Here is a 14382-nt window from a genome sequence, read left to right on the forward strand (position 1 = left end):
TTCTTTGACGGCCCTATTTCAAACCAGATTGAAATAGGACCCTGCCTACTCACGCTTTTAACTGGTTCGGCAGTAGAGGGCGCTGTTACAAGAGCCAAAAGGCCAAAAGGCCAAAAAAAAAAAAAAAGAAAAAAAAAAAAAAAAGAAGTAAATGTGATATTTAATAGGATGTTTCTGTTGGATCCCTGCTCTAATCTGCTGGCTTAGCTGAGCTCATCTTAGCTAATTAGCTGATTTTATTGTGAAAATCTAACTATTTATTACAGATCCAGTTTGAACCCCATAGAGACTGGAACTGGTAACGAGGCTGTAATACCTCCCTGTCACCAGCAGAGGTCGATAGAGCTCACGGATTACTTACTGCCCCTTTAACTTTTTATTTTTATTTTTATTTTTTGTATTTTTTAAGGAAGGTGAAAAGTTTTATTTATTCATCTGTTTATTTATTACAGTTTTTATTTATTTATTTATTCATCTGTTTATTCATTTTAGTTTTAGTTTATTTATTTTTTAATTTGTTTATTTTCTAATTTATTTATTTATTTGTTATATAAGCCTCATGGGACTGCCTGCCTCTGTCCAAGCTGCAGGTTCGGCTGAAGGTTTCTGCTGCGTGGGTTTGTTGAGTGAACCTGGGTCAGTGGACTCCAGAGCCGCTTTCAAAATAAAAGTCTTGGTTTGTCTGAAACTCCTCGGGCGCACGATGTGGTGGAGTTTGTCACGCAGGACGACGGAGAAAGTGTCAGGACGTCAACAGACTTGCAGAAAACGTATTTTAATGTCAGTGCGCTTCACTTTTCTGCAACCGACGACACGCCTGACACCGTTGACGGCGTCCTGGCGCTCTAAGCCCCACCCGACCGGCGCACGCTGCACGACAAAACAAACGTAAGAGTGAAGCGGCGGCGCGATCAGACGCAGGCCTGACGGAAACCTGGTTTTGGTTGAGACGTTTGAGAGAGGAGGAGGCACTGGAACGCACTGAGGACGATGGAAGGCATCGGTGAGGAGGAGGAGGAGGAGGATGGAGAGAGGAAGAGCGGAGAGGAGAGGCTGGATTTTGGCTTGGCGGCTGGCGGAGGCTCGTCCTGCAGCTCCGGTCCTTCCCTGAAGAGCGGCTCAGTAGAAGAAATACACTGCAGAAGGAGAGGACACACACAGATTTTTAAAACAAAGGAAATGGAAATGAAGTTGAGTCACTATTTGAGGAGATGATGTCATTTTTAAAGGCACATTTGACGCCGTAGGATCGTGTTTCCAGCGGCTTCAGGATGAGGGCAACTTCAACACATGCTCACAGGATCACACAGTAAATAATGCCAATAAAGCAGCTAGGAACCGCAGTGTTGAACGTGTTGCCTTATTGACTCAAGATTATGATCACATGGTATCAGCAGCGCAAACAGAACATACAATATCAACAAAACGAGGGCACACGGCCTCACTAAAGCCCAGCAAGTGTTCCTTAAACAGAGGAAGGACGCTCTTCGGAAAAAAACGGCTGGTTTGCAAATAACTCTGGGCCCATCTGCATCGTAATAACTCAATTAATTTAAACACAGATGCGCGGCTCAGATAATACTTTGGCAAATACCTTTACTATGTTTACATTCTTACATTCAAACACAACATGGCCCTTCTGACAAAACCAATTCCCATCAGCAGCGCCAAATGCCGAACAGAGTTTCAGTGTCTGAGGCTTGTTAACCCAATAAAGAACTCTGAAAGAATTGGCGGAAAATTCCAATTTTTTTAAATTGAACCCTTTATTTAGTCCTATAACAACATATATATATATAAAAAATTTCAAAAAATATGTTATTACACGACCTTTCTGGTGTATGATATATGATATGTACTTGAAGTGCCAATGGTATGGTCCAGGGTGAACAGGGGAAGTGTTCAAAGGTATACAACAGTATTTTGGTCAAGTATTGATTAAACTGAAAACGAAAAACAGAATTGAAAATGTGTATCATATATGATACAAATGGCTTTATAGGGTTAAGAGAAATTTGAGTTTGTGAGGCGAAGCTGCTATCCCGCCTCACGGGACGTCGTGCAAACACTGACAGAGACGAGGCGATGGGCAGGTGTGTGAAGGAGGGTGATGAAGGTGCACACAGCTGGTTCACCTGCTGGGATCATCTTGTGTTATGGAAGACGCTGGAAAACACAAATAATGTGACACTAAACTGCAGCAGGCTGAGGACGGAGGGAAACGTCCATGAATGCTCTTCATTATCCTAAACTTTAGTTATGAGGAAGTCATAATCCTAATCAGTGAGGATGATGACTTAATCTGCTGTTTAACTCTGTGCTGCTGCAGACTGTCTGCGGTATCAAACACTGTTTAAAATGGACAAACACACACTCACATTGGTTTTTGTGGCTTTTTAAAGGTAATCTCTGTCTGTGATGCTATAGTCGTCTACGGTAAGTAATTTACTTTTTGTGAGTGTCAACTTTAAATTCAAACCGGTGAGCAGGTTCATTTTAATCTGCGTGAACTGAGCTTTGAGCTGATCACTAGCTGGGTTTCCATCCATCTATTTTTATTCGCATTTTCAGAAATTGCGAAAAAAAAAAAAAAAAAAAAAACTTGGATGGAAACGCCAGAAATTCGAAAAACGGCCGAAAATTCGCAAAAAAGTTTTTACACTTGGAGGGGGTGGATTTCTCAGCGTATCGATAAAAGAAAATGCGACTTTTTGCTGTGGAAACAGATTTAGTGAATAAACGATGACTGGACCGGATACCACGTCACACTTCTACGCTACAGTCTTATTATTAGTTATTATTATTATTATTAATATTTTTATTAGTCTCTTATTCCTTATTTAGGATGGCTCAGTACGAAGTTAGCGCTGCCAAAATAGTAAGCAGACTTCTTCCAAGAGCCGACGAGTTCAGCAGGAATCTGTCCCTGATCAGCTGCTGAGTGTCAGCTGAGTGTTTGTTGTTGTTCAGTCGACACACAGTCGCTATCTTATGACATCATCTCTCGGCGCACTTTCCTCTCAATAATCGCAAAACAAAACTAATGGAAACAGGCATAAATTCGCATTTTCTTTTGCGCATTTTGACAAAACTTGCTCAAAAAGTTCGATAGATTCGACAGTTTTATTTACTGTGTTGAGACTGAAGGACAGTTGGTGTGTCATTTGTCCTCCTCAGCAGGTTCATTAGAGTCTAATCTCCTTGAGCTCTTATTATCATGATCAAAATGTGAATAAAAATCAAATGTACAAATACATGTGGCGTTACAGTGTGTGTGTGTGTGTGTGTGTGTGTGTGTGTGAAAATGTTATTTTACTCACTGAAGACGACTCCGACACATATAACTCCTATAACCGCCATGATGATCATCATCTGCAACAGAGACACAGACCAGTCATTTATGAACACCAGCAAGATGATGAAGCATTTCACCTGGATTAGATTAGATTAAGACCGAACTGAACTTCCTGACCCTCGAACACAAAGCAGTCGCACTCGTCTTTTTCTTTTCTTTCCCCTTTTTCCTCTCTCTTGTTCTGTTTTTTTCCCTGTTTTTTTGTCCTGTTCTGTTCTGTCCCGTCTGATTATTTTGTGATTCTGTCCAACTTCCCATTTTCATGTTTTGTATTGTTTTAATCTTGTATTAATGTCACTTTATTGCACAAATTAATTTTTTTTTCATGGGGAAATGAGGAGGTTTTCTGTCTGGTTCAGCAAACAAATAAAAGTACTTCAACATTAATCAGAGTCTTGATGTTGACTGATTCTGGTTACTGGTAAATAATCCATAATCCATCTTTGGTTTTCACCTTCAAACCAAGATGCACACTGCAGGAAATCGCTCATAAATTTCAAAACAAGTGCTTTTTATTTGTTGAAAAAGCACCCAGATCACAGTTTTGCTGTTCATATCATCATCAGCATGTACTCAGTACATTTTTCTGAAATGCTGAGTAAATCTTCAGAATGTCAAAATGTGGCATTTCCATTCGGCTCCTTTGATCTGACACATCATCCTTTAAAAAAAAAAAAACAACAAGTAAATAAAAACAAAGCATGGAGGCCCAGCTGATGTTGTGCCACCTTGCATTTTGTACAATATGGAGGACGCAGATGTTGCTGCAGTGATTGCAGTTATTGCACTAAGTGTGTGTGTGTGTGTGTGTGTGTGTGTGTGTGTGTGTGGGAGGGGGTGAACACTCCATAAATAAATCCACATCAGGACATGAGAGCCAGAGCGACCGTCAGAGAGGAAATCACATCACAGAGGCCGGACGAGAGAGATTAACAAGAACAAGGGGTTAGAGAGAGAGAGAGAGAGAGAGAGAGATCAGAGCTGGAATGGTGTGTGTGTGTGTGTGTGTGTGTGTGTGTGTGTGAGAGAGAGAGAGAGAGAGAGAGAGAGAGAGAGAGAGAGAGAGAGAGAGAGAGAGAGAGAAAGCATGAGGGAGAAGAGGAGAGAAACTAGATATTGTATGCAATAGTGAGTGTGGATGAAAAGAGGGCATGAGTGTGTGTGTGTGTGTGTGTGTGTGTGTGTGTGTGTGTGTGTGTGTGTAAATGCAGAGGTCCCTCACTTTGTTGCATGTGTGTGTTTATGTGAAAGTTCCTGTGCAAGCGTTACTGAATGAGAGAGAGAGCACAATGATTAGTGTGTGTGTGTGTGTCTGTGTGTGTGTGTGTGTGTGTGTGTGTGTGTGTGTGCGTGTGTGTGTGTGTGTGTGTGTGTGTGTGTGTTTGTATGGTGGGGGTTGGGTTGGGTTGGGTTAGGCGGGGTTACATCACAAATCACAGCTGGTTCTTTAATCCCTGACAGTCACTGTAATCCAGATTGGGATTTTTCCTGCCTCCCTCTCTCTCTCCGTCTCTCTCTCTCTCTCTCTCTCTCTCTCTCCCTCTCTCCCTCTCCCTCTCTCTCTCTCTGTGCTGATCCAAACAGCTCAACAAAGCCGTATATCAGCACTGTGATTGACAGGTCGTGTGGGTGGGGCTTGATGATGTCATGGTGGGCGGAGGAACAGGAGGACTGAGAGGAGGAGGAGGAGGAGGAGGAGGAGGAGGGAGGAGGAGGAGGAGGGATGAAGACGAACCTTTAAATGAACCAAAAGTGACCAAACAAGGAAAACCAGGTGTGAAGAAACATTTTCATGAACTGAAAACTGAGTGAACACGCGTGGCGGCGCGTTGGAGGTCGGATCAGACGAAGCCTCCCAGCATGCCTTTGGGCGAGCCCAGTTCACTGTTGTCATGCCATTTCACAATAAAAGTCTGGATGCCAAAAGAGCCGCAGCGGTGTCATCCTTTGAAGGAAAGCCCAGATTGCTGAAGTGTTGTCTGTTTACAAAAGCAACTCAAATTATGGATTTAGCTTTTGTCATTTTATCGTTTTATTTCATACGTGAACCTGGGACTTTTGGGTTGATATGAAGTTTATCTGTGGCAGGTTTACACCATCAGATGGATAACATCCATCTGTCGGCACTAAAGCTCAGCATTTTTCAAAAATCAAAACTAAACCAGCAAATTTAAACTGAAGATGAAAACAATAAAAATAAACAACAAATGCAAAATTGTAATAACTTGAATGGCAGGCTGAGCAGAGTGAAGTTTTTGCTGTTATCACGATCTGATGAAGAATCTCTTCACTCGGCTCCTGACACGCTCCTGCCTTTCCAACATGAAAAACTTCTCTCTTCTTTCTCTCCGTCTTTTTCCCGCCTGTTTCTTCCCTCCTTCCTGATGTTTCTGCAGGTGAAGCTGTTTGGTCCCGTCTGCTTTCAGCGCTGAACTCTCGCCTCTCGCTCGCCTGCAAGGCTGATGACACTCAAATTCACGCTCTGAACTGCATCACGTTATCACCCGAGGATGAATTTAAATTAACTGTCTTGCAAACTTACAAAAGAGGCGATGAAGAGACGAGCGGCGCGGCGTACTTTCACTCTTCCTCTCTGTTTTTGTGCGTGAGGAAGTTATTTTTCCCGTCAGAACAGCTGAGGCCGGGCGAGGGGAGGCCGCGTCACGCCGTGTGTTAGTGAAAATAATAAACGGTGTGAGTGTCACGGTGGCTCGCACTGTGCAGCCCTCAGCAGAAAACAGCCAACGGGCTCCCAGGCTGAAAAGCTGACCGCTGCCAAGGTTCTCTGCGTAATGATTCCAATTTAGGACGTCCCGCAGCGCTCTATAGGGGACGGGGACATTAAACGTATCAGCCTTTTTACATTCCCAGACGTAATGAGGTCCAGTTCACTGCTGGGACACTTGTGTGTGTGTGTGTGTGTGTTGCTTTTTTTCCCCACACATACGACTCAGATCTGATGTTTTACACACATCACATTTAGCAGGGGGTCAGGGGGTCAAGCGGGGTGCCAAAGTAAAAATGGTATGGTCCAAGCATAGGGGTGTAAGGCTTTTTTGGAAAACAATTATGAATGATTTTACAAGTGTTTTGCCTCTCTGTGTTGTTATATTACCTGTATTAGTGAGGGGTTTGTATCTCATGATATTTTTTGAGGGGGAGGGGGGGACAAATTTATTTTTTATAAATATTGGGGGGGGACTTGTCCCTAACCCCCCTAAATTTGCGCCCATGTCATAAAGCATCAATTGTATCAGCGTATTGTATCACTCATATTGTATCCTGTTGTATCACAATGAATAGTGCTGGACTGAATAAAACTGTATTGTATCCTATCATATCATATCATATCATTTTGTATTGTAATGAATTGTACTGGATTGTATCAAAAATTGTATTTCTTATTGTTTCTAATTGTATTGTAAATTGTATTCTATTGTATCATTTTGTAACTAGTTGTATCAAATTATACTGAATTGTACTGAATCCTGTCCTAAAGAGAGTTTGGAAGAGTTGCCATGAATAATAATGATAATAATAATAATAATTATTATTATTATTAATATTATTTGCACAATAAAAGCAAAACATCAGAACAAAAATGAAATAACAATAGCTTGTGCAGGTGAGATATAGAAAACCCCTAGGGGCTTATAGGAGAATCCCACCTCAAAATTTGATTACATAAAATAAATAAATAAATAAATAAATAAATAAATAAATAAATAAATAAATAAATAAAGGTCAAAAAATGTCAACAAACCAACAAAAAAGAGCAAATATACATTAAGTCAATGCAAATATACATTAGATCAATGCAGTAAATGTGTGTAAAAGTATATAAAAGGTACATCATTCACAGATGTGGGGAAAACATCATATTGTATTGTTTATATCACCACATCATATCAGCCGTATTGAATCGTATCAAAGTGCACTCTGTCGTATTGTATCGTAACCAGTTGTATTGGATTATATTGAACTGTATTGAATCCTAACTGATCCTAAAGTGAAGTTGCCATGAATTATGTAAAGGCTGCATCATCATTCATGACTCTGGAGGAAACTGGACCGAGGAGGAGAAGGCCTTCAGAGTCCAGCTGCTTAACACACACCTGACTGTTTCTATCAATCTGAGTATCCCAGCTGGGATCGGGTTTTTGAAGTCTCTTGTTTTTTGTGTTTGTAAACGCCACGTCCTGATTTCAGAAACCTTCATAAGCTCATATCCCAGCTCTGAGAAACCAGATGCTGACTGGAGTACAGCGAAAGAAACTGGGATGTTGTTGCACATCTGAAGTGATGAAGGAACAGGAGTTTTTGTCGTTCGGTGATGGAAGAATTACATCCGCCTGGCAGAAACACAAACAGGCCGCAGGACGCCGGCCTCCCAGCATGCACAGCAGCGAGCGTGTGTGAAAATCAAAACAATAGAAGCGGCTCTGATCCGCCAACTTTCAAATTTAATTTTTTCAGTTCAATTCAGGCTCTCAGGAGACATGAGCTTCCGTCCAAAAAATCCAGCATGAAGGCCTGAGGTGTGGACGCAGTCAAAATAATCACACACACACACACACACACACACACACACACACACACACACACGGGCAAACAGCTCATATCTGCTCCTGTTTGACCCACAAGGCAAACTGCTGAGCTGAGCCTCTCAAACTGGGAGGCTGGCAGATGATTAGACTAAGTGAAAAAAAACAACATGTTGCTCTTTTTTCCATTTTTCTTGTGAAACACTGAGCAGGTTGAACACGTGACGCCTCCTCTGATCAAACGACCTGATCAGGTGCTCGTGTTTTAACTGGACTGTTCCCTGTGCACACACAGCCGGGGTCAGGGGTCACGAGCAGGCACTGGTTTGGGTTCAGGGTCTCCAGCAGTGCTAAGGAGTAACTAGTTACATGTAACTGGATACATGTGATTAAATTACAAAATAACTGTAACTGTAAGACATTATAGTTATTGAGGAAAATAAGCAATGAAATGATAGTGACTAGGGATGAACCTGAATCTGAAGTTCAGCTTTACATATGCAATTTCTTTACAATCTGAGTGTATTACCTGTGAAGGATGATGCTGCTTTAGCTGTCTTTGATAACCAGCCCTTTAATTTGGCTTTAACCGGGAAACTACATCTCAAAATATCAGATAATAACAGTCACGCTGCCCAAAAAATGTGAATAATATCCCCTTCAGACCCTGCGTCCATTGGAATGGACATGACATATTTCTGTCTCTAAACCAATAAATACTAGGTAACTGAATGATGTCAGTAATGCTGGTTACTGGTTGGATCCTGATTATCCAATCATAATCATGTTATGATTTTAAGCACGCTCTGAGAGAGTGACAGACATCGGACAAGACAAGCCTGGCTGAGCGGCTGCAGAGAGGGAGAAGTCAGTGCCCATTTTCAATCAAAAATATAAATTTATGTTCATGATGGCCAAACAAATTTTCTGTCAGTATAACTGTAATGGTTACAAGTGATAATATTTTAAGTAATTTTGAACATACATCATATGGTTAATTTACAGGATTTTTTCAAAGTCTGATGTCCATTGCAATGGACATGAAAAAATACTATTAAAAACATGAGTCAGCAAAAATGTGTTTTTTCCACTTTGTTTTTATGTTGGAGAGGAGTCAGAATCAGTTAAAAAAACATTTTTTTTGACCAGCAGAAAAAATGCGGGTGATTCTTTTGATTTGCAGAATGCAGAGTCGTTAGAGTGGGTTTACTAAAGCGTGGACTCAGTTGTTGTGAGGCTCACACTGCCTGTTTTAAATCTATGTGTCTGGGACTTTTCAGCTTTATTGTCCAGTTTAAAACACCTGATAGAAACATGATCAAATGTTACAATAAGATACGATACTTTGATGAAGATGAAGTCATTAAAATAGTTACATTTTGAACAGAATAACTCGTCATGTGTAGCCTCCCAACACCTGAGGTAGAGGGAACCACACACACACACACACACACACACACACACCCACCTTGCAGTTTTTCCACCAGTACTTGTTCTTGAGCTTGGCGGCGCTGCTCTCGAACTGCGAGGCTCCGGCCTGCAGGGCGTCGGCCCGGTCGTCCAGCTCCGACAGCTTCTGGTCGCGCTCCAGGACTTTGTCCACGTTGACGCGCATGATGTCCACCACCTGGGACACGGAGACACGGCAGCAGCTTCAGCACCGCCTTCACTCTCTTGTCCTCACTCTTTCTCTTTTTTTTTTCTCTCTTTTGTTGTTCTCAGTTTAGTCTGAGGCTGCCTGATGTTTTTTTTTTTTTTTTTTTTTTTCTTATCATACTGATGGCTTTATTCAGTTTTTCTTGACCTCTTAGCTTCTTAATTTAACACTTGAGTTTGATCTCCCCTTTATTTCCTTCTCTCTTCAATGTGTTTTCCATTCCAGCCTTGGCTTTTCTGTGTTACACTTTTAATAATGTACATTTTTATTGTTAATCCAATTAACTTGATAAATTAGGATTAATGCACACATTTTTACATAATGCACATAATGCAACATGCTTTTTTCATTTCTAATGCACATAATGCACATTTTATATTTTGTATTTTCCTTTTCTATTTCTTATAATTTCACTGATGCTGATATATATATATTTTTTTCTCTTGATAATTTGAGCATCCAGCATCTGACTCACTTTCTCCTCGGGGATCGATACAGTCTTTCTGATTCTAGTTCTGAATCTTTCTTCAAAACAAATTTATGCTGAGTCACACTGTAAGAGCACTAAACGACTTCTGTAGTCACCGTCGTATAAACGAGATTACAGAATAAAAGTCCTCTCCATTGATTTGTATCGTGAGCCTCAGGTGACCTCATCTCTCCTCCTGCTGCTTTATCGCTCCTCCTTGAAGGAACGCTCCTTTAATCTCCTCCTCGGTCCGCTCACACACCCTGCCTCTTGTCGTTCTAATCTGTAATCTGAGTTCTGCAGCCACATCTTGTAATCTTTCTGAAAGAGTCCCCTCTGTCCGAGCGGCTGCACATAAAGCGGTTACACAAATGTTTCTCACAAGCAGAGATAATCTCATTGAGTTAAATCTCAGTGGGTGGAGCCAAAGAACTACTGTAGGTTTTTTTTTTTTTTTTTTATTTTATTGTATATCATTTTAGTAGTAGTATCATTTTGGCCAGCGAAAAGTGAAAAAGAGGTACAGCAAATGTGTTTTGCATTTGAGAAAGAGCAAAAACTCCTGTCTTGACCACAGCTTCAGGAGCTCTAGAAAAAAAAAAACATTAACTAGAAAATAAAAATGCAATCAAGCCACAGGCCGAATAAATTATCAAAGCTACCCTGTTTCTCTGGCTGACCTTCCAAGTTTAAATGAGCTTTAAAATGAGCTCTCTTGGTAAAATAGCCTGGTGACCATGAAAGTCCTGGTCATTAAGGAACGGAGAAATTAAGTCTTTTATTGTCATTTATATATTTTTATTATTGTATATTTTATGTCCATTCAGGTTTGCCAGTTAACGTAAACACAAGGTGGCTCCTTGGCTCCGCCCACTGGGGGTTTAACTCAGCCAATGAGGTTATTTCTGCCTTGGAGACATGAACTAAAACTACAAACTGTAACTGCATGCAGACATGGAGTATCACACACACACACACACACACACACTGAGCGGCGTGCTCACCTCGTCCACCTGTGCCTGTGTCTGCTGCAGTCGTCTGTTGCTGGTCAGGTTGGGGGCCGCACCTGGGGCCCCCCCCTCGCCCTCCGGGGCTCCTGTGGCACCTGCATCTGGGTTAGACCTGCCAGTGTGTGTGTGTGTGTGTGTGTGTGAGAGAGAGAGAAAGTATGAAGATATTGGAGATCTTCTCATTGAAAAACTTCACTCTGATCTGCAGAAATGCCTTTATCATGGATCCCTTGATGGATCTCTGTTGTGTCTTTGTGTTTGTTCAAACAAACAAATCTCTGGCGAAGCGTACGCGACGCAGCCCTGCCAGTAAAGCAATATTGAGCTGAATTCAATTGAGGGGAAGATGGATGTCTCATTACAGCAGTGAAGCAGCAACACTCGTGCAGAAAGCCAAGATGAAGAGTCATGTCAGTTCAAGGTCAGTCGGGAGAAAGCGGCGCTGAAGCACACAGCTGCAGGAAACAGCTCGGACGAACTACAGTTACTTTTTCAAGTGAGGCGACCTCTACCTGTTGTGTAAAGAACAACAAGGTGCTGTGTCGGGGCTCCGGTGTTTGTTTCCAGGTGTTTATTACTGTCACCATGGTGACAAAGATCCTGTAACCTTAGCCTAACCTTAGCTAAACTTAGCCGAGTGTTTCTGGTGCCTAAACTTTTGACGCAGGCACACCACGGCTTGTCGCATTTCTCCTGCCGCCAGTAGGGGGCGCTAAGTCAGGTCCCTATGAGTCATGTTAGACGGTAGGAACAAACAACCTGCGTGGACTTGTGTCTCTAAAATATCTAGTCTGTTATCATTTTGCGAACTTAAATTCAAACCAGGCAGCTTTGCCCTTTGTCAGCTCCACGTGGCACAAACAGAAAACCTGTGTGACGTAAATATTTAGGGATTAATGTTCAAATTTATGTTTTTATCCGGAGCCCAGCGTCTCTGCTCACAGTCTCAAAGGGCTCACGTGGCCCAAAGGTTTACAGCAGACAGGACGACGCCCCCTGACTTCATCCTCATGGCGGGCGAGAAGAAACTCCCAGAATTAACCAGCAGCTGGACCACAGAGAGAGGACGCCCCCTCATGGCCAGAGAGGTGTGCAGCAGGTGTCGACAACGTGAGCAGATTCAAGGGACTTCAGGAAAGTGCACACAGCTCGCTAAATGTCTGAGACGTCCGATAACAGAAAAAAGAGGATAAAGATCTCCGAGTTTTCTCACTGCTCCCTGCTGGTGTTTAGCTCCTATAGGGTTTGTTTGGTCACTTCCTGTGGGCGGAGTCGTGACCACGCCCCGACACCGGATACTAACTTCAGCTCTGATGATGAATCTGTCAGCGATAACGGTTCATTATTTTCTGTCACGGCCTCACTTGGAGTTTTCCCGCAGGTTAGAGTGGGTGGATTTTTTAGTGAAAAGTCTCGATCGAATGCGTCAGACGTTTGACTGAAACTCATGACGAGACCCCGAAGAGCCCGCCCCTCCTGGAGGAAACGTACGGCCCAACTGCAAAAGTCCAAAAGTGACGGCAGTGTGAGTCATCGGACGCTGGCCTTCATCCAAAAAACATCCAAGTAGCCGTGTTTATATAACTGCAACATCTGAGCAGGCACCGGCAATATCAGCACGTACACTCTGTATGCTTTATAATCTGAGCAGAATATTCTGGGGAAGGCTGGTCATTAAACACACACACACACACACACAGAAACACACACACAGAAACACACATCAGGAGGGCTGGTTGGGTGAAGTGTGTGTGATGCATGAATGATAGCAGCAGTCCAGTGTTATTGGATGGACTCACACAGGCTTGTGAGCGTGCATGTGAGTGTGTGTGTGTGTGTGAGTGTGTGTGTGTGTGTGTTCTCACATGGGCAAAATGGAGAAAGATTAGTGTGCAGAAGCCCTGCTGCTCTTAACAAAGATGGATGGATTTGCCTTCCATAAACACACACGCAACAACCCCCAGCACAAATAAATACATAAATAAATGGATAAATAAATAAAATTTTAAAAATAACAATACAAAAAAATAAATAAATAAAATAAGCAAATAAATAAATTCATATTTTCCCTATAATATTTCTATAATAAATGTGCATTGTGTCCTAATAAATAAAAATTATTCTTGTTTTTCGTGAGGGATTATGAGATGCTGACTCACTATTTTTTTAAGCAGCTGCGTCAAAGTTTGAAAATGAAGCACTTTTGAAAAACAAAAAAAAAAATTTTTTTTAAGGTGAGTCAGCCGGTGAGTCACGGTAATATCGCTGTGAAATCTGTCCGCTACAGCCCAGAAATTTCTAAAGGTTTGCTGCAGACTGACTAATAACTTCCTTCAAAAAAAAAAAAAAAAAAACATAATTACAGGATAATTGAAGGAACTCAGTCTTTGTTTTCAAAAACGAGAAATGATTCGCTGAAAAGTGTGAAATGTTCCTTCTAAATGAAGCAGAAACAACGTCAGATGCTGCCCTTCAGCGTTTCACGGGATTATTAATAAGAGGACGCAGATTACAGAGACTGGAGTTCAAAAACAGCCCAACAGACATTTACAGAGAAATTATTCACTTATTATGCAAAGAAACGTGATATAATGTGGAGTACTCACATCTCGGCGGCAGGCTGATGATAATCTGACTCCGAGAGATGAAAGAGAGAGAGAGGGAGAGAGAGAGAGAGAGGGAGGGAGAGAGAGAGAGAGAGAGAGAGAGAGGGGGTAGAGAGAGGGAGAGAAAGATCCTTGTTGAATGTAAATGAAGTGTGGAGGCGTCACTGAGGTGACTTCAGTCTTCAGTCTCAGACACTTCTGTGTTTTTTTTTTTTTTTTTAATCAAACTGAAAATGAAACTGCGCAGATGGAAAATCGCCGGCGGTCCGTGATGCTTTGGGCGGGGAGGTAAGCTGCCCTCCCCCTAACCCCGCCCTCCCCCGGCCGGCTGACGGCCACAGAGCCTGGACCCAACACCCCACATCACTGCTTGTTGTTGTTTTTGTTCAGTGTAAAGTGAGGCGAACGACCACACACACACACACACACACACACACACACACACACACACACACACACACACACACACCTCTGTCAATAGGTGAAAAATCCACCTGCTCAGGTAAGCAGTAAGTCCAGTCCAGGCAGCAGTTCCTGTGTGAGCTCAGCATCTCTGCTGCTCTCTGCTCTGCACAGCTCAGTGGAACATGACAGGGCAGCACAGGGCAGTATAGAACAGTATAGAATAGTATAGTATAATATAGTATAGTGCATTACAGAATACTAAGGTATAGTACTGTACAATATAGTATAAAATATTATAATATAGTGTAGTGCAGTACAGTATAACATAATATAGTA

At 42.1% G+C, this 14382-nt stretch overlaps 1 protein-coding gene across 1 annotated transcript; it reads right to left on the reverse strand.

Moving 5' to 3' along the window:
• Window positions 1-118: 118 nt before the first annotated feature.
• Window positions 119-13895, reverse strand: vamp1a (vesicle associated membrane protein 1a). The gene is made up of 5 exons (XM_030064369.1): window positions 13642-13895; window positions 11030-11147; window positions 9368-9526; window positions 3321-3372; window positions 119-1136 (listed from the first exon to the last, which is right to left on the reverse strand). Coding segments are annotated over exons 1-5 (348 nt in total). The 5' UTR covers window positions 13644-13895; the 3' UTR covers window positions 119-1119.
• Between the last annotated feature and the right edge of the window lie 487 nt (window positions 13896-14382).

Source organism: Myripristis murdjan, chromosome 11, assembly GCF_902150065.1.
Source record: "Myripristis murdjan chromosome 11, fMyrMur1.1, whole genome shotgun sequence".
NCBI lineage: Eukaryota > Metazoa > Chordata > Actinopteri > Holocentriformes > Holocentridae > Myripristis > Myripristis murdjan.